This window comes from Cricetulus griseus, chromosome 8 (genome assembly GCF_003668045.3).
Source record: "Cricetulus griseus strain 17A/GY chromosome 8, alternate assembly CriGri-PICRH-1.0, whole genome shotgun sequence".
NCBI lineage: Eukaryota > Metazoa > Chordata > Mammalia > Rodentia > Cricetidae > Cricetulus > Cricetulus griseus.
In genome coordinates, this window is record NC_048601.1 from 95,121,122 (window position 1) to 95,140,745 (window position 19,624).

Genomic DNA, 19,624 nt, shown 5'->3' on the forward strand with positions numbered 1-19,624 from the left:
ATAAATGTCTGTAAATGAGTGCATTTGTGAGATTTCAGGACAGTAAAGACTGTGATAAATGGAATAAGCCAGTTAATGTGTGAAGGGGACATTTTTCTGTATCTATAGTGCATTCTGAAATTATCTCACTATTTGGCTAAGACAACCCCAGTTAAACATGGCCTGTTAAAAACTACTGATCTTAAAGACTTATTTATTTTTGTTTTATGTGTATAGGCATTTTGCTAGTATGTATGTCTTGCACCACATATATGCCTCTTGCCTGAGGAAGCCAAAAGAGGGTATTGGATCCGCTGGGACTGGAGTTATAGCAGCTTCGAGCGGCCATGGGGTTCTAGGAACCTGGGTCCTCAAGAACGGCCAGTGCTTTTAACCATTGAGCCATCTCTCCAGCACCTAAGGGGCTGTGCTCTCTGTCTCCTGCACGCACAGCTGTACATAGACTTTCCGCTTGGACTAAACCACATTCTGCGCTGGAAATGTTTCTCCCCTCAGCAGCAGGCAGAGTGTTTTCTCTCCCTGAGGAACAGTTAAAAACCTTTCCATAACTTTAGTATTTGAAGTAGCTGAGTCAGATGAATTCTTGATAATTCCATACAGAATGATCTTCTAGTGCAATAGGACAGGCACAGTCTTCTCTCCTAGTTCTCTATGGAGAATATAATTTGATTGAACCCCAAGGTGATTCTGGGAGTGATGCCCTCATGTGGTGGGGCCAAGTTATAGAAAAAGCAGGATGCATCTATATTAAAGACATAGTATCCTTATAGCAGAAAGGAATGCAATATAACAATGCAACAGGCAGCTGAATGCCCCTGGGAGCTGAGAGCAGAGACAGCTTTCTCTGGGTCCAGAATGGTGGTCAGTGAAGAAACCATCCTTTTTTTCCCCCGGGGCAGAGCTCCTGGACCTGGCCATCATGGCTTGTGGGACTCCTGGAGGCTCATCTGCCAGTGGCCTTCTCTGCGGCAGACTGACATCTTCTATAGCTCTTCTTGTCCACATTCCATCGGCTTGGGCTTCCTCCTCATGGCTGAGTCTCACCCCAGCTGGTTTATCATCACTCTGACCTGGACAGTTGGCCATTTTCCAGTTCTCACTATTCACATGTTCACCTTTGCTTCCTCCTTTTAGGAGTCAGGCAAGAAAACGATTAACCCTCAGGTTCACAGAGAAATTTCCCCTAACAGCAAGTGCCAGTGCATTTGTAAACAAAGAAAGGAAGCCAATTCCCTTTAATGATTCCTGGTAGTGAATCAGTCAGCTTTACTAATACCTTCACACACAAATCCAAAGAAAGGCTTCCTGGCTGAAAAAGCAATACTTTCAGATCGGCTTAGTAGTTATTTTAAATCATAAAAAACCCCAACTCTACTGTATTCAACACTCTGGATCACGACATAGCCATGTCAATATTCCCTGAACCTGCAGAGATTTTTTTTCCTTAAATAAGATTGAGAAGTTCTCCTGAAGTATTACTCTGTGGGTTTTATTGCTATTGTTCTGTAAATGTGGGAAACCCTTCAGACTTTATCTTTCAATTATACTTGACATGCAACACTTGCTTCCAACACCCGTGGAAGAACTTTCAGGACCCCCCCCCCAAAAAAAAGAAAGCAGGCTTTCAACTTATTAAATTAGTGTGCTTTCAATTTCCCATTATCTTTACTTGCTCAGCCAGAGGTATTACAAGTTAATGCTTCTCCTCGGCTCAACCGAAAGTTGAAACCTAAAGTCATTTTCTGCTTTATTGACTTGCAGGTGGGGAAAAAATGACTCTGAAATTATCCTGATCATTAGAGAGAGTACTTACAATTTTTTTGCCTTCTATTAACACCGTGGAATTATTTGTTTCAACATTCCGCAGTATGACACTCCCTTTCCGTTCTCTGTAGATGAATTCTTTATCTACAAGAGGGAAAACAGAAAGGAAACATGAGCTACCCAGAAACCTGCCTCAGTGTTTGATGAGTGTGTGTGAAATGAATTGTGTACTTCGTCTCAGAGAGGGGCCCTTTAAATGCAGTGCCCACTTCCAGCTCCAGAAGTGTGCCCTCCAGGGATGCTCATCTCAGAGCCATCACTGCTCCACACAGACAGCAAAGCACGGGTGTGCAGTTTGAGTCTGTGTAGGACTTCTTGGGCAGCATACAGAGTGGATACACCAGGCAGATGGAATCTGCTACTACAGAGGAGTAAGGCAGTTAGAGCAAATGTACCGATGGCCTTCTGGATCCGAAACCATCTGTGGCCACACCCTCAGAACCAACTTCACTTTTGTCTGTAAGCTTCTGGTGTGGCTCTGGGAGGGTGCCTCAGGTTCCCGCTATGGACGTCTTTTGAATCTATCATCCGCAGTGTGAATCTGGTCTTTTCAAAATTCCCATTATTCTCTTAGAAAATTGATAATTAGGGGCTAAGGAGATGTTCAGAGAGTGAAATGCTAGCTTTGAAAGTATGAGGTCCTGAGTTTGAGCCCCAGCACCCACTTAAAAGTGTTGGGAATGGTGGCGCATGTGTCTAATGGCAGCAGCACTTGGGTGGCAAAGGCAGGTGGATCCCTGGGGCTCACTGGCTGGCCAGCCTGTCCAGTGAGCCCCAGACTAATGAGAGGCCCTGTCTCAAATGACAGTGTGGACAGCATCCTCAGACTTCTGCTTTCCAGACCTATGTATGGGTGTGCCTGCAAGCACTTGAGTGTGCACACGCGCGCGCGCGCGCACACACACACACACACACACTCACACACACTCACACACTCTCACACACACACTCACACACACACACACTGACACACACTCACACACACACTCACACACTCTCACACACACACTCACACACACTCACACACTCTCTCACACACACACTCACACATACACACACACTCACACACTCTCACACACACACACACACACTCACACACACACTCACACACTCTCACACACACACTCACACACACACACTCACACACACACTCACACACTCACACACACTCACACACTCACACACACTCACACACACACTCACACACACACTCTCACACACACACTCACACACACACACTCACACACACTCTCACACACACACACTCACACACACACTCACACACACACTCACACACACACTCACACACACACACTCACACACACACACACTCTCACACACACACACTCACACACACACTCACACACACACACTCACATACCACCACCACCACCACCCCTATAATAAGAAACCACATACTAGATAGCGTACAAGCGTATGCAAGTCTGCGCCTGCAGGGAATGCAGGTACAGTTTCTGTGGGGTGGAGCTGTGGGTGGAAAGGCAGGGCACAGCCTGGAGACCGGGAAAAGTGAAGGTGGCAGGACAGAGATGGCTGGGTGGCAAAGGCATTTTACACCAAAGAGCTGGCTGAAAAGCACCGTGAAGACTGCACCAATTGAAAGGGAAGTTAATGGAAGCCAAATGTGTACAGATAATGGGGAGAAAGACGGTTTCTCCATAGCCTGCCTGGTTCCAATGCAATGTGCTGTACGCATTGTGTAAATCAGACTTGAGAGTTTACTGCCGGGGGTGCAGACTGACCTGTGGGCGGCACTGTTTTCCTTTGTTGTCCTGACAATACTTCCTGCTCCAAGTCACACAACTTGTATTTTTCCCCTTTGGAGCAAACAAATCCTGATATATTTACCCAGTGGCATCATCACAGTGGGCTTAGTCTTCAATATGAGAAATTTTAAAGTTTCCACTTAGGAAAGCATCAGAGGCTGCTGCTTATCAGTTTTATATGAAGACTGCAAAAGGGATCACTACTTAATTTGACAAAACCCATCTCTCTTCATTTTCTAGCTTTCACCACGAATTTTTAAAAATGATTACTTTTATGCTGTGTGCGTGCGTGCGTGCGTGCGCGCGTTCGTGTGTGTGTGTGTGTGTGTGTGTGTGTGTGTGTGTGTGTGTGTGTGTGTGTACCACCAGAGGGCAGAAGAGGCTGTCAGATCCCCTGGAGATGGAGTTCCAGGTGGTTGTAAGCTTATTTAACTTGGGAACTGGAAAGTGAACTTTGGTCTTCTGCAGGAGCAGCAAGCACTCTTAACCATTGAGTCATCTCTTCTGTCCCAGCAATGGGTGAATCTGGGACAGTCAAATCTACCTTTACCATGGAAGGTAACAGTGCTCAGTGACACAGGTGAGAGTCCCTAACAGTGACTTCTAACCCTGTCCACAGCACAGGCAACTTCCACCTCTGTAGGGAAGCCATCTCCATACCTGCTCAATAAACCTGTCTGATACATTAAAACAACAACAAAACTGCCAAAAGAAACAAATAAGCAAAAGACCCAAGAGAGAAGGAGGAGTGGGGGAGGGGTGGACAAGGGGGGAATTGGAGAGAATATGATCAAAATACATTGTATACATGTTTAAAAAGTTACAATGAGATTCATTATTATGTATATTCATGCAGGTTAGTAAAAACAAGGTTGTCTCCTGTATGTTTTCTGAAACACTTTTTATTTTTCCTCTCAAAAGTGAGCATTAGTTTGCATGTAAAGGACTTGTTTTGTGTTATGAGACAAGGATTGCCTTTGATCTCTTTACACCTGTAGCTGCCCCAGGAAATTCTGAGGTCATTACTCTCTCAGTGGAAGTCAAGTGATCCCAAAGCTACAGCAGCAACCTTTGCATTCCTGGGGTCTGATGTGGTTTTGTGTGTGTGTGTGTGTGAGAGAGAGTGTGTGTGTGTGTGAGTGTGTGTGTGTGAGAGTGTGTGTGTGTGTGTGTGTGAGTGTGAGTGTGTGTGAGTGTGTGTGTGTGAGTGTGTGTCCGTGTGAGTGTGTGTGAGTGTGTGTGAGTGTGTGTGTGTCTGTGTGAGTGTGTGTGTGTATGTGAGTGTGTGTTTGAGTGTGTATGATGTATATGTACACGAGTATATTCCTGCATGTGAGTTCAGGCATGCATGTACCACAGCAAAGGTCTGGAGGTGAGAGAAGAACCTGGAGTGTGTCCTCACCTTCTACCGTGGTTGAAACAGGTAGCTTCTTCTCTGCAATGTACACCATGTTAGCTGGCCTGCAGCCACAGGGTTTATCCATTCCATCCCGGCACCCCCGTCTGTCCCTTTGTCAATTCCACCTTCTGATGGTGTCTTTAGATTTCCAACAAGTCTTGGGTGAAGTGAGTCAGGCATGAAACTCCCCTGCTTTTCCCCAGTTGTGTTGCCCAGTCTACCTACACCCTGCTTTTCTGAAAAATTTCAAACTTGACCAGAGCACTATCGCAAGGAATGCACAGTTCCTCTTGAGGACTGCTACTGTCATGGCAATTCTGATTGTTTTCTTTTACTCTCACTTTAGCATTTAAAAATGTTTCTTATTAAAGTATATTCACTATATACAATGATGGGTTTGATAAAGACAATTTTCTTCAATTGGATGTCATGCACTTTGACTGGGGATGCAACTGGAGATTATATTGAGGGATATAGGTCAGACTCAGAAAGACAAATGCCCTGTGATTTTTTTTATCTGTGGATTCTAGATTACCTGTAGACTGGTCAAGCTGTTTACACTGATATTCTTGAAAGCTGAAGTGACACTGGGGAAGAAGGGAATATTAGTGTCCTAGTCACTTTTCTGGTGCTGTGATAATCACCACCACTAATGCAAGTTGTGTGTGGGGTTATTACATCTTATAGATTGTAGTCCATCATGAAGGGAGAACAGGGAAGAAACTCGAGGTGGGAACCTGGAGCAGGAAATGAAGCAGAAGCCATGGAGGAGTGCTGCTTACTGGCTTGCTCCCCATGGCTTGCTCAACCTGTCTTCTTATAGAACCCAGGACCACCTTTCTAGGAGTGGTACCTCCCATAGTGACTAGGCCTTTCCATATCAGTAATCAGTCACTAAAATGCCCCATACATATTACCACAGCCCAGTCTTCAGGAGGTAATTTCTCAGCTGAGGTTCACTCTGCCAAACCGACTCTAGTTTGTGTCAAATTGACAAAGAACTAACCAGAACAGTTTATTCCTCTGGCCCAGAAACTATTTATTTACATCTTCTTAGAGTCATGTCCACACTAAGGTCATTTTCAGTAGAAGGGTTTTGATCATCACCTAATACATCAGCCCTAAACTTTCTGGCATGGTATTGTAACAATCACTTAGCTGGTATTCGGCCATTTCTATTGATACAATATAAAATTAATTTTCATTATTGCAACTCAATCGATGTACTTTTTAGTTCTAGTACATTGAAAAAAATACTCCCTAAGAGGGTTTTCACTGTAAAACCAGGTCAGGTAACAAGGCTGATGTGCAATTCTCCTCAGGCCTGGTGAGCATCAGGGACAATGCCAGAGAGGCTTTAAGATGCCTGCTTGCTTTATTCTTGATGTTAGGTAGGGGGCAGCATTTCGCCATCGAGCTGCAGAGTAGCTGTACTTGTTCTCATGAGAAGCCTGGAGAGGCTGTGGTCTGGTATTGCTCAGTTGTGGAGATGTCTCACCTTGAAAGGTTGTTGGCTATTGCAGAATGCTTCTCTGTCAACACTGAAGTCACCATGTGAGTTTTGGTTAATCTGGTGATCTGTGTGTTTAGATGCACCCCAGGACCAGTCCCACTTTACATGCTGTAAAGTGCTTCTTCCCAGAATCCTAGTTCTAAACCCATGATGCTTGGCTCAGGCTTTGGCTCCTGGGACCATGGGAGATACTGGTTTTGGTCTTTTGCCTGGTTCTTGGCTTGCGTGGCTGTAGAGTAAGAGCATTATTGGCTTTATAACATGAGTTGGGGAGTATTTGAACCAGTTCTACTTTACGAGCAAATGTAGACTGGATTTGTGCATTTTTGTAGTCACATCATCTGGGCCTTGGGTTTTCTGTGGAAGGTTTGAGATCCCAGACTTAAGTTCTTCAATTGACACAGATATATTTACATTTTTCTATTTATCCTTGGATCTGTTTTGACTAGGTGAGTTACTCAAGAAAACTATTCACATGATAGAGTATGTAAACATCTTTAAAATAATGTAGAAAAGACATTTTTTTCTCATCTATAACAAAAGACAGATGAGCAATAGAAAAGTGGACAAATTAATAAAAAAAGAGTTTTATTGGAATAAACCTCCTTAGAGAAGAATCAGAGAAATGGGAAAACGTGTGCCTTTATACGCTTTGGGCTGATGGACAGTGGGCGAGGATGGGAAACGGGGTGGCACCAAGGGAGCACAATCGCAGTGACAACTGGGGCTCATCCAGGCCTGTGTGCACCTGTCCTTCTTTGTGCCCCTGAGTCTTTAGTGATGGAGGCACAACCTTTATATTCATGTCATGGAGGCACTTCTGGGGTGGTCGTAGGACCTGTGTTAGAGCAAGCCAGAAAGGTCCGTGGGATCCTGCTTTGGGGAGGACAGGCAGGTGAACTCCTGTGTCTGCTACTGTAGTGATCCCTGGATACCAGTGTGTTATATTTGAGGGTCACATGTCTTAAGTCCTAAAGGTATAAACTTTGCTCCTAGTACTATTTGATTATCTTTATAGGAGGCTGATAGTTTGTGACTTCATAGGATAACAGGACTGTAGCTACGGCCTTTGTGTTTCCTAGAAAGGGCAGCCTGTGTGTTTCTTGTTCTCTAGACAAAGAGATATCTCTGTATATTTGTTGATTTCAATTTCAAAGAGTTTAGTTTTGACAACATCATTTCCATCTCAGTACTTGACTTCATGATTCAGCTACTTTCTTCTCTAATTTTTGTTTTGTTGACTTTAGCCTTACCAAGGCCTTCTTTTTCTGGTTTTATAAGGGTGAGCACTGGGGCTTTGGTATAACATTTTCCACCCTTTCAAAAAAATACTATCAAAGCTAACAATTTACTTCAATGGGTGGTAACAGCTACATTTCACACTTATATTTTTAAAATGTACATTTTACACATACATCTTACAAGTATATGTTTAAAGACATACTTTTTTATGTCTATGTGTGTGTTGTGTGTCTCTGTGAATGTATGTGTGAATGCTAGCAGAGGCCAGAAGAGTGTGTTGGGTTCCCTGTGGCTGCCATTGCAGGACTTGTGAGCAGTCCAATGAAACTGAGCTCAGGTGCCCTGGAAGAGCAACGTATGCTCTTAACTGCCAAGACAACTCTCTAGCCTCCAGATCTTACAATTGAAAAATAGTTATTTTGTTTTATTTATGCATGTGTCTGTGTGAGTAGATGTGTACATGTCTGTGTAGGTGCCCCCACAGAGGACCAAGGAAGGCATTAGATTCCTTGGAGTTTGAGTCGTAGGCATTGGTGAGCCCCACCCCTGTTGTGGTTGCTGGGATCGAAGCTCTAATCCTCATGAGTGAACAGCGAGCCCTTTGAACCACCGAGCCACCTCTCCAGACCCACACCTCACAAATTTAACATGCTGAGTTATATTATTATCCAGTTAACACTACTCAAAGGATCTATAGAGGTAGCATAATCTCTACCCAAATTTTAATGTCAATTTTTACAGAAGTAGAAAAACAATACATTTCTGTGGGACCACAAAGAACCTCAACTTGACAAGACAATGTTCAATAAAAATGTGCAAAGCTGAGGGTACCACACCCCCAATTTCAAAACTTATGTCAAATCAGTTATAGTGAAAACATTATGGTGTTGGCACAAATTCAGGTGTATAAAGCAATGAAACCAGCCAATGAAACAGGATAGAAATCCCAGGAGAGAAAAACCACATATTTATTCTCAACTGAATTTTTGACAACTGATTTGATGATACACATCAGAGAAATGATCATGATTTTGGAAACCTGGGTATCCACACACAGAGGAAAGAAACCAAACTATACTCCATACTACATGCAAAAACCAACTCAGAATAGATTAAAGACTTATACACAAATGTTGAACCCTTCAAACTTCTACAAGAAGACAGACATAGGGGCAGCTGGAGAGATGGCTCGGCCTGCTGCACTTCTGGAGAACCTGCGTTTGTTTCCCAGTATCCACATTAGGCAGCTCACAACTGCCTCGACGTCCAGTTTCATGGTATCTGATGCCTTCTTCTGGACACACACACACACACACACACACACACACACACACACACACACACACACACCATTAACATTTTAGAAAGAAAAATAGGAAGGAAGTAATAAGACATTGACTTGGGCAGTGAATTTTGGGGCAAGACCACGGAAAACACAGAAACAAAAGCAAAACTACAAGCGAGCAGCCTAGCAACAAACTAAATAGTGTCTCTACCCATTTTAGTTGCATTTTATTGCACTAGTTTGGTAGTGGCTGCCCTAGAGATTGTAATATAAGCCTTAAGCTTTTCCCAGCTAACAAACTCTACTTCTTATGAAATGCAGGACTCTGTTGAACCTCTGGGGCCCATCTAATGCCATTTTATCACAGATGTCATGTATGTTATACAACATACTTTGCACATTCACAAGACAATGTTATCGTTTTTGCCTATTGCAAAATATGGCAAGGTGCAAAGTCATAACGATCAAGTCATCTCATGCTGCTTCCATTTTTCCTCATTTCTGATGCTGCCTGTTGCTAGCGAAGGTCCTGGGTTCCCACTGAGAGCCTTTTCTTGCTTTTGAAGAATTTCTAGCCATCTCTGGTTATGTGGGTTCACTGGCAACATGCTTGTTTAAGTTCTGAAAATGTCTTTTTTTCCCCCTGTATTTCTGAAAGATTCTCTGAAATACCATTTCCAGGTTGATAACTTTCCAGTTTCTTTTTTTATCATTTTGAAGTTTTGTTCTACTCTTTTCTGACTGACACAGCTTTACACGGGAAGACAGCCATTGAATTTCCTGGATCCCAGTGTCACCTGCTTTTGGTGCTTTGTGTTGGTTTCAACAGGTTCAAACAGGAGCTTCAGAGTGGGCTTCTGGAAGACTTTGTTGGTTTCTGCAGGCCTGGTCTCTGAAAATATTCATCTTCCATCACTCCTTGAGAGTGGTCCCCAGAGGCTCTGTTTGAATGCTTGGTCCACAGTTGATGAAATTGTTTGGGAAGAATCAGTTGGTGTGGCCTTGTTGGAGGAGGTATGTCACTGGGGTGGCATGTGAGGTTTCAAAGGCCCATGACATTTCCAGTTTCTTCTTTATCCCTCCACCTTGCCAACTGGGCTGTAAGCTCTGAGCTCTCAGCCTGCTTGGCTGCCACTGTGCTTTCCTGTCATGATGTTCATGGACTCATCCCCTGAAACTGTACGCTCCTAATGAAACACTTTCTTCTGGACGTTGCTTTGGTCATCTTGTCTCTCCACAGCGATAGAAAAATAACTAAGATACACCTAAGCCACTTTTGCTGACTACCCATTTTGACCCTTAGCTCATACCTTTTCCTTCTGGCTTTTCAATTGCACATACACAGGGGAGTTTGATATCAGCTCTCAGGTCTCTCTCTCTCTCTCTCTCTCTCTCTCTCTCTCTCTCTCTCTCCCACCCGTGTGTGTGTGTGTGTGTGTGTGTGTGTGTGTGTGTATGCGTGTGTGTGTGTGTGTGTGTGTATGTGTGTGTGTGTGTGTGTGTGTGTGTGTGTGTGTGTGTGTGTGTGTATGGCATTTGTACTTGTGTGGAGGTGCACATGTGTGTAGATGCCTATCCACGTGTGTGCAAATATGGAGTCTTCCTCCGTTACCCTCCACATTCATCAAAACAAGGTCTCTTCATTGAAGTTTGACTTTGCTGATGCAGCTAGTCTACCTGGCCAGCTTACGTCATTGGTTCTGTCTCTGGAATTAGAGGTGGGTCACCATGTCCACTCAGCAATTATGTGGATGACAGGGGATCCAGACTCCAGTTCTCTCACTTGTGAAACAATTTATCTATCCAGCCATCTCCATCCCCTCCCCCACCTTCTGCTTGCCTTGGATAATTTCTCCTGGACTGCCATCATAGCCATCTCAATCCTTTGTCACAGTCGTTTGCTGATCAAGCCCACCAATCAAAGTTTTTGGTCTTGTAATTTATCTTTTCCCATTTAAAAATTTATTTTGCTTCTTTATCACTTATATTTTCCTATCTGACATTTCTGTCAGAGTTTCAGGTCAATGAACACATGCTCATGTCAATTCTTTAGCATAGCTAACATTCTTGGTTCCAAACTCTGCTTCATTTTGGATCAAACGACTCATTTTCCTGCTGGGGGATGGTTCCTCAGTTCTTTGTCAGTCAGGAGAGTTTGGGTCATGTCCTGGACAACATGGACTTTCAACATCTGGCCCCTGCCCACTGCCCCTGCTTCCTCTGCTGGAGCCCACAAACTTCTTTTCTGGGTGGAAACTGCTTTGCTTCTGGGGCAGAATTTTCACCCATGACATCACCATTTTGCCTTTGGCTAAAGTGTTTTGACTCTTTCCATACCCGGGTGCTTTGCAGGCCCATTCAAGCTATTGTGGGGTGCTCGCTGGGGTTCCTCTGGACCTCTTTCTTATCACAGCTCTCAAATCACAGCTTCCTCATGTCCAGGGCTCCTGCCCCAGCCCTGTCTGGCATTCACCTCACTGTAGATTGCTCCATTAGCCTCCACCAGAACTCACTTCCTTATAGCACATATGTTCTGGATCACCAGCTTTTTGAGTTTGAATAAGTATATCAAGTATAGTTTAGAACTCTAGAATTAGTATATAGCAAGCTAAAGTAAAAGAATAAGCAGCAATGGATTGATAGAAATGATGATGGATGGGTAGACAGATAGATAGCTAGATAGATGATAGAGCTCAAAATATCCAGCAGAAATTGATTAGGAAAACCCCTGTAAGATAGCCACCTGGAGTTCCTGATAGAGTGAGTCCAAGGCAGAGAAACGTGCTCCCTTGGGTGATGCTTCAAAGTAGAAGAACAAATAGCAACAGAGATGACATCTTTGAATCTGGTGCTCACCACATACAGTAGAAACTGACTGGGAAAGTTGAAGCTGAATACTTAGAATATAGGATAAAACAAAGATGGAGGGATTTCTGCTCAATGTGCTGACATCAGAGGTTGCTGACATCATTAGGTGTTAACCTCATTAGGTGCTGACATCAGAGGATGCTGACTTCAGAGGGTGCAGACATTAGGAGGTACTGACATCAGAGAGTTTTGACATCATAAGGTCCTGGCATGAAAGGGTGCTGACATCATAAGGGTGCTGACTGACATCATTAGGTACTGACATCAGAGATTGCTGACATCATTGGGTGCTGATATCGTTAGGTGTTTATAACAAAAGCAAGCACTTGGGTGTAACCAATAATGCCTGGAGCTAATGGCTTACACCAATCAGGAAGCAGGGGCCAAAAATTCTGCAAGGACAAGATAAGCCTTTGAAGAGTTATAACATCTCAGGCTCCAGGCAGCCTAGCTGATGCTGATGTACTATGTGCCTCAACATAGATAAGCCACATACTCTAGCAACAAGGGACTCTTCATTGACCACATCTCCCAACAAGATTTCCTTCCTCTGCCCTGGCTCTGACCACTGAGTGTCTGGTACCTGGTTGACCTGGCTAAACACACTTGAGGCTGTGCCTGGCTAGTGTCCATTGCTCTCAAGAGCAACTGCTGCAAAACCAGCACCAACTCACATGGACATGGATGTCAACATCAATGCGGTGGCTTCCTGTGTATTGGGGTGTTGGCTTTGTGACTGTTTGTGCCACCTGTACCAACTGTCTGTGAGTGAACTTTGCCTCTGAATGTCATCTTTTAGAGCTAGATCGTTAGTTGTTGGATTCATTTGTCATGAGCTGTTTGTTTCCTTTTCTCTGAGGTGTGACATGTGAACACAACTCACTGTTTGCCTCTCTGGGTTAAGTCGTGTTCAAGCCGCCAATGAGTTTTCTCACCATGGCTGAGTTTTAAGTGGCTTAGCTTCTGGCTTCTCTTTCCCACTGATGGCACTTTCATAAACAATAGTGACATCTGACAGAAATGTTTTCCTTTATGCTGTCCTCAAGGGCATGCGATATTTTCACTCTGTCAGAGTTGGGGGAAGCTCCTCCCCAAACAGGGGGTCATGGAGGACACTTTGATACAAAAAACATGGTTGGATCTGAGGTGGAGGAGGGGCATCCCTCTTCTAGAACCAGTTTCTCTGGGGGATCAACCAACCCATGACAATTTACAAATATAATGGAATTTATACAAGACTGTGATCTTTTTAATCTTCCCCTCCCTTTTTTTGTTTTTGTTTTTTTTTTTTAAATAATCTCTTCAGCAGAAATTATTTTGGCCAAATTCTTGAGACTCACATTCACTCACAGTCCCTTTTCTCACTTTGAATTTCTGCTATTCTTGAACACCACCATACCTTTCACGCCTGTGTTTCCACACAGTGCTACCTCTGTGTGCCTTGACCAGGTGAGCAAATCCTGGGCTCAGCATGAAGGTCACCTCCAGGGCAAGGCGCTCCTGGCTCTGCCTGCAGACTCTCAATCCCTCTCCGCTTTTAGTGTACACAACACCCACTCGTCTGCCTCAAGTTCATCCAGCTCGCTAGAGCTGTGTATGCTTCAGCTTTGTTCCTGCATGCAGTCATCAGAGAGGCCACACTTACTGCTTTTCTAACATCTGGAAGAGTGACAGCTGTGAAATTGGCTGTTAAAAATAAATGAACAATGATTGGAACAAATTAATACATCAGACTGATGCACCAAATATCAGCCTCAGAACTACCTGCAGGAGCCACCTCGGGGAGCAGTGGCGTCAGGGGGAAGAGGTGTGTCTCGGGCAGAGTTAGGCAAAACAGGGGCAGATCTCCTGGGTGTGCCTCTTCATGAGATGTTGTCAGGGTTTCTTATCCCTATACTATCACACAGTCAGGGAGATGACGGCTCACAGGGACAAGGAAATGATGACACACGGGATTTGATACCATGGAAGATAATGTTACACAGGGAAAAGGGTATGACGTCACATGGGGACAGGAAGATGATGTCATACAGGGAAGTACATTTAACACCATGTGACAGGGAGATAAAACTAAAAAGATCCCCACAAGGTTCTCTGAACAAAGTTTAGGGCACCACTGGCTGCTGGCTATTGCCACATGCTACAACCCCAGGACTCCGCACTTAAAAGGTATCCTTACTCTTACCATTTTGTGTACAAAACAATTCTCCAGTGCTCAGACAATTAATGAACTGGAGATGGATAACCTGGTGTCCCCAGAAAGAGAGTACTTACTCCTCATTTCACTTCCTCAAACTGAGATGTGAAAATATTCAACAGCTATAACAAATTATTTTTTTAGTCTTCAAAATATTAGATTCCAGTCATTTACGCAGAACAGAGTGTATCAGCTGACTTTACATGTTACTTGCTCATGTATTAAAACACACACACACTTAAAAACAATAAAAACAAATCTTTAAATATGTATGTTTATACTATAGACAAATGCTGCTCTTATCCTTAATCAAAGAAACTTCCCTTTGCAGAGAACAGTGGTGGATTTAGAGACTAGTGGCTGCAAGATGCTTAGGATAAATGATGGTTTAATGTTCATTCCTAAGTATGACATTTATACTAGTTCCTCTAAATCTCAGAGAGCATTGTAAGAGAGAAAGTAGAAAGAATATAAGAGCTGGGAGAAGAGATCTAAAATGCTGTCTTCAGGACTGACACAGTCATCCATGCAAACAAAAGCCCAAGAGGCTGTAGTTGCCTGCAATAGGCCTGCATAAGACTGGCCCTGTTAATCATGGATCAGGGAGGGGCTGAAATATTTGCATTTGATGGATTCTGGGGGCTGGACAGTCATTAACTTCTGTTGTTGTGTAACAAATGGTGAGCTCACCAGGCTCCAATGTACAGCTCCAAGCTAGTGGCCACACAGATGATCCTGGTTAAAATCAGGCATCACACAACAAAACAGAAGATATGAGTGTGGAAAAGAGACCCATAGAGAGGAATGTGTGTGTGTCAGGGTTGGGAGAGACATGAGGTAGGTGGAGAGGGGTGATAGCAAACATATGTCCATATACAAAATTGCCAAAGATCAAATTAAGCACTTTTGTAAAAGTGCAATTTATACATAAAACAAGATATCACATTTATCACATGAATATAAATAATGTTTGTTAATTAAAATAATGATTTTTCAAAACAAAACACTTCAAATGACGAAACTTTAAAGAATGTTACAGCATGCTCTGGAACTGGGGATTCTGTACAATGTTGCTGCCCTGGTGGTTTGAAAGAGAATGTCCCCAAAAGGAAGGGGCACTATTAGGAGGTGTGGCCTTGTTGGAGCAGGTGTGGTCTTTTTTGGAGGAAGTGTGTCACTGTGGGGGTGGTCTTTGAGTTCTCTTTTCTCTAGCTTCAGCCAGTGTGACAGTCAGTGGACTTCCTGTTGCCCACAATACTAGTAGAAGCATGTTAGACAATGGTGCTGATAATGGTTTGAAATGTTGGGAGCTGGCTCAAGAGGCTTTAGAGAAGAATTTTAGTATGTTGCCTAGAAATTTTCCCTGTGATATTTTAGTGAAGGAAATGACTGCTTTTTGCCCGTGTCCAAAAGTCTGCCTGAAGCTAAAGTGAAGGGATTTGGATTAATTCTGTTGGCAAAAGAAATCTCAGTCTAGTATAGATTCTGTCCTGTGGTTATTAGTGGTAACTCTAAATAAGATTCATAATGAAAGGAACAAGATGAGCAAGGAAAATATTGGAGGAAAAAGAGGGCATCAGAAAGTGGAATGGGGCTAAATCCTCTGTTGAAGGAGACAAACAAATTAAATGGGATAAAGGTAGTGGTGACCTCAGGTGTTGGTGGCGCATGACTTTAATTCTAGCAATCTGGAGGCAGAGACAGGCAGATCTCTGTGAGTTCAAGGCCAGCCTAGTCTACAGAGCAAGTTTCAAGACAGCCAACCTTAGGTAGTGAAAGACAGAAAGCTGGTGAAGATGTAATTAAACAAGGGGGCCATGTTCCAGTCCCAGGAAGCAGCAGAACTTGGCAGCTTTGGCCATTTGGATAAGGAAAAAAGAAAGGAGTTAAGATCCCGTGGTTCTGGTTAGCTGGGTCTGAAGAATCAGCTGTGATTAATAAGATATAATTTTTGCTTTCCTGAGATATTTGATGCTTGCCGGCTGGGGCTATGAAATTAGCAGTGACTAAGAAGAGACAGCATCACCGAGGTAAAATCTGGGAATTGTTTCCTGAGAGCACAGAGAAGCTGTTTTCCAGAGGCAGCCAAGGTTGTACCTCATGCTGGCAGCCATAGTTGATAATGTGTAAGTGTTACCCAGGTGGTACTGGTTTTGAAGGCATGAAGAGGTCATGGAGATCATCTGAGGCCTGACACTGTGAGATGCCAGGAAAGCTATGGGTGAAGGTGCAGCCTCAGTGGCAGCTGAGTTCTAGGACTGAAGGGATCATTTAAAGAAGTTGAGGCCTGGCACCATGAGGAGAGCCTATGGGAGGCTATTGGTGAAAGTGCAGCCCAGTTGCAGCAGAAGAGCCCAGTGTTTTGGAGGTACCAGTACCATGGGATGACCACCAAGAACAGCAGCAGCAGGGGAGTGGAGCCAGTCAGAGCCTAGAAGTTGACCTGTGTGTATGCACAGGGCAGAGCCGGAGAAGAGTCTCAAGCCCTTTGGAGGAGTCCAGAAGATTGTAAGTGGATGCCAGATATTGGACAGTTGGAATTTTGTAATTACCCAAGATGTTACAGATGCCAGAGCTGTGGGATGCCTGCTGAAGAGAGCTACTAACAGGTAGTGAAACAAACCTAAACGAAAGGCTCGCATGCAGTCAACAAAGGTGGATGGAATTGGAGATAAGGAGACATCATCAGGCATGAAGATGCAGAGTTTGGAGTTTTCCCAGCTGGTTTTGTTTTGCTTTGGTCCAGCATTTCTTCATTACGCTCCCTTCTCTAATTTTGGAATGGTAATGTGTATCCTGTGCCATTATATGTTGGATATGGAATATTCCTTTACACTGTGTGAACATATGACACTACGATTGGTTTAATAAAGAAGCTGACTGGTCAGTTGCTGAACAGGATAAGGTTAGGCAGAAGAGCTAAACTGAGAACACTGGGAAGAAGAAGGGTGAAGTCAGAAGAGTCTCGAGCCAACACCGAGAGAAGCAAGAAAAGGTACCTGGCCACGTGGCAAAGCATAGATAAGGAATGTGGGTTAATTTTAATGTAAGAGTTAGCTAATAACAAGCCTGAGCTATTGGGCAGGCATTTATAATTAATACCAAGCCTCTGTGTGGTTACCTGGGAGCAGCTTAAAGGACAGAAACTTCCATCTATAGTTGGACATATATAATCTCCTTTTTGATTTTGATTTTTAACAGGTGTTCACAGTTAAGAGATTGTCATGTGTCTCAGAAAAGACTTTGGACTTTGAAACAAATTTGAGACTTTGAAAGACTCTGGAGGCTTTTGAAGTTGGACTGAATGCATTTTTGTATTATGATATGGCTATAAGCCTTTGGGCGTCAGGAAGTAGAATGTGGTGGTTTGAAAGAAAATGGCTCCCAAAGAGAGTGGCACAGTTAGGAGTTGTGGCCTTGTTGGAGTATGTGTGGTCTTGTTGGAGGAAGTGTGTCACTGTGGGGACAGGCTTTGAGATCTCTTTTCTCAAGCTTCGGTCAGTGTGGCTTCCTGTCGCCTCAAGATGAGCCCTCTCACCTCCAGCACCACACCTGCCTGCACTCTGCCATGCTCCCGTACATGATCATAGTGACCTGAGACTGTAAGAGAGCCACCCTGAATTCAATGCTTTCTTTGTAAGAGTTGTCATGGCCACGGTGTCTCTTCACAGCAAGAAAAACCCTAACTAAGTTCCAGGATAGGCTCCAAAGCTACACAGAGAAACCCTGTCTCGAAAAACCAAAAACCAAAACAAAACCCCTAACTAAGAAGCTGCCTTCCTTTCTATCCCAGATGTGAACTGTATGCACCTGTTTGGTTTAAACTCACAGGTAATTTGTATATTGCAACAGATTCTAACTTATGTAATGAATATTGTACATGATGAAATTGAGTTAATACCTCTCTCAACAATTTTCTATTGGTTTTGAAGAACTGTTTATAGAAGGAGGGTTGGTTGCCTAGTTTTACTTCCTGGTTGCCGTTCACTCACATTTATGTAGGTTCTGATAATAGCATATGAGACACATATATCCTGTGACAGTGAAGAGCAGAAAGACGGTACCAACATTGACCAGCCGCTCTCAGCACTCATTCTGCAGCCTTAGGGATGTCCTTCCCCACCAAATGAATTCAGACTCTGCAAATGACTGACTTCAGGTCCATGATAGGAGTGTTCAGTGCCTCTGAGGACCACAGCAGAATGATTCAAAGACTCCTTGTCCACAGGTGGGCTTGAGAAAAAAAAAACCCGACCACTGCAATGGACTAGAGGCCATTCTTATCAACCATTGCACATCTGTAAACACAGCAAGATACTTGAGACAACTTAACTCACCGGCCAACACTGGGGTTGGATACTACAACCCAGCACATCCATCAAAATCTGGTGACTGAGAGGGACACAAACCCATATCTTTTTTCTACATGAACCACATGCTGAATAACTAAAATGCAGACACAGAGAGGCTCCAGTGGTTGAAGCAGCCTTCTTATTGAAGGGGAGAGGTTGATGGATATAGAATATGCCATAACGTGTCAGTTATGATTGCAAATGACACAAGAGAAAGTCCAGTCACTCAAGGATGAATATCACAGGGCAATGCAACAGAGCTATGGAGAGCAAGACCTCCAGACATAGAGGCCTAATATAATCATGTTAGTGGACCCATTATTAGAAATTACAGGGCATACACAGGACAGAGGGATATTTTAACAACAGCACATAGACACGAATAGGAGTCTGAGAAGCAACAGGGGAAATGGCATGGTTTCTTCAATAAATACTGATATTTATGTGACAACCAGAGCTGGAAACACTAACAGTGGAGCTCAGCACACAGCAATAACAAGACTGGTGTTCAAGAAACACCTGTGTAGCGTTGGTGGCGTACGCCTTTAATCCCAGCCCTCGGGAGGCAGAGGCAGGTGGATCTCTGTGAGTTGAGACCAGCCTGGTCTACAGAGCGAGTGCCAGGATAGGCTCCAAAGCTACACAGAGAAACCCTGTCTTGAAAAACCAAAAAAAAAAAAAAAAAAAAAAAAAAGAAAGAAAGAAAAAGAAAAAAAGAAAAAAAAAAAGGAACATCTGTGTAAATTTGCAGGTCCTAGCAAGGAATATCCTACTGACATTCTGTTAAATTCTCATGGGAAACTGTCTTCTAAATAGTCTTTGCTTATAACACTGCATTCAGCCTTGGCCAGAGGCATTTCTTTTTGCAGTGGGACCTACTGAAATTGAGAAGCTTTTGCAAGGTAAAGGACACAATCAACAAGACAAAAAGGCAGCCCACAGGATGGGAAAAGATATTCACCAACCCACATCTGACAGAGGGCTGATTTCAAAAATATTCAAAAAACTCAAGAAGCTAGTCACCAAAACACCAAATAATCAAATTAAAAAGTGGGGTATAGAACTAAATAGAGAATTCTCAATAGAGGAATCTAAAATGGCTGAAAGACACATAAGAAAGTGCTCAGCATCCCTAACCATCAGGGAAATGCAAATCA

At 43.5% G+C, this 19,624-nt stretch overlaps 1 protein-coding gene across 1 annotated transcript in view; it reads right to left on the minus strand.

Moving 5' to 3' along the window:
• Window positions 1–19,624, minus strand: part of Dpp6 (dipeptidyl peptidase like 6) — a 652,844-nt gene that overhangs the window by 258,469 nt on the left and 374,751 nt on the right. Inside the window, exon 4 of the mRNA XM_035448706.1 lies at window positions 1,814–1,908. Within this exon, the coding sequence (XP_035304597.1) occupies window positions 1,814–1,908 (95 nt within the window). The remainder of the gene's footprint in view (window positions 1–1,813; window positions 1,909–19,624) is intronic.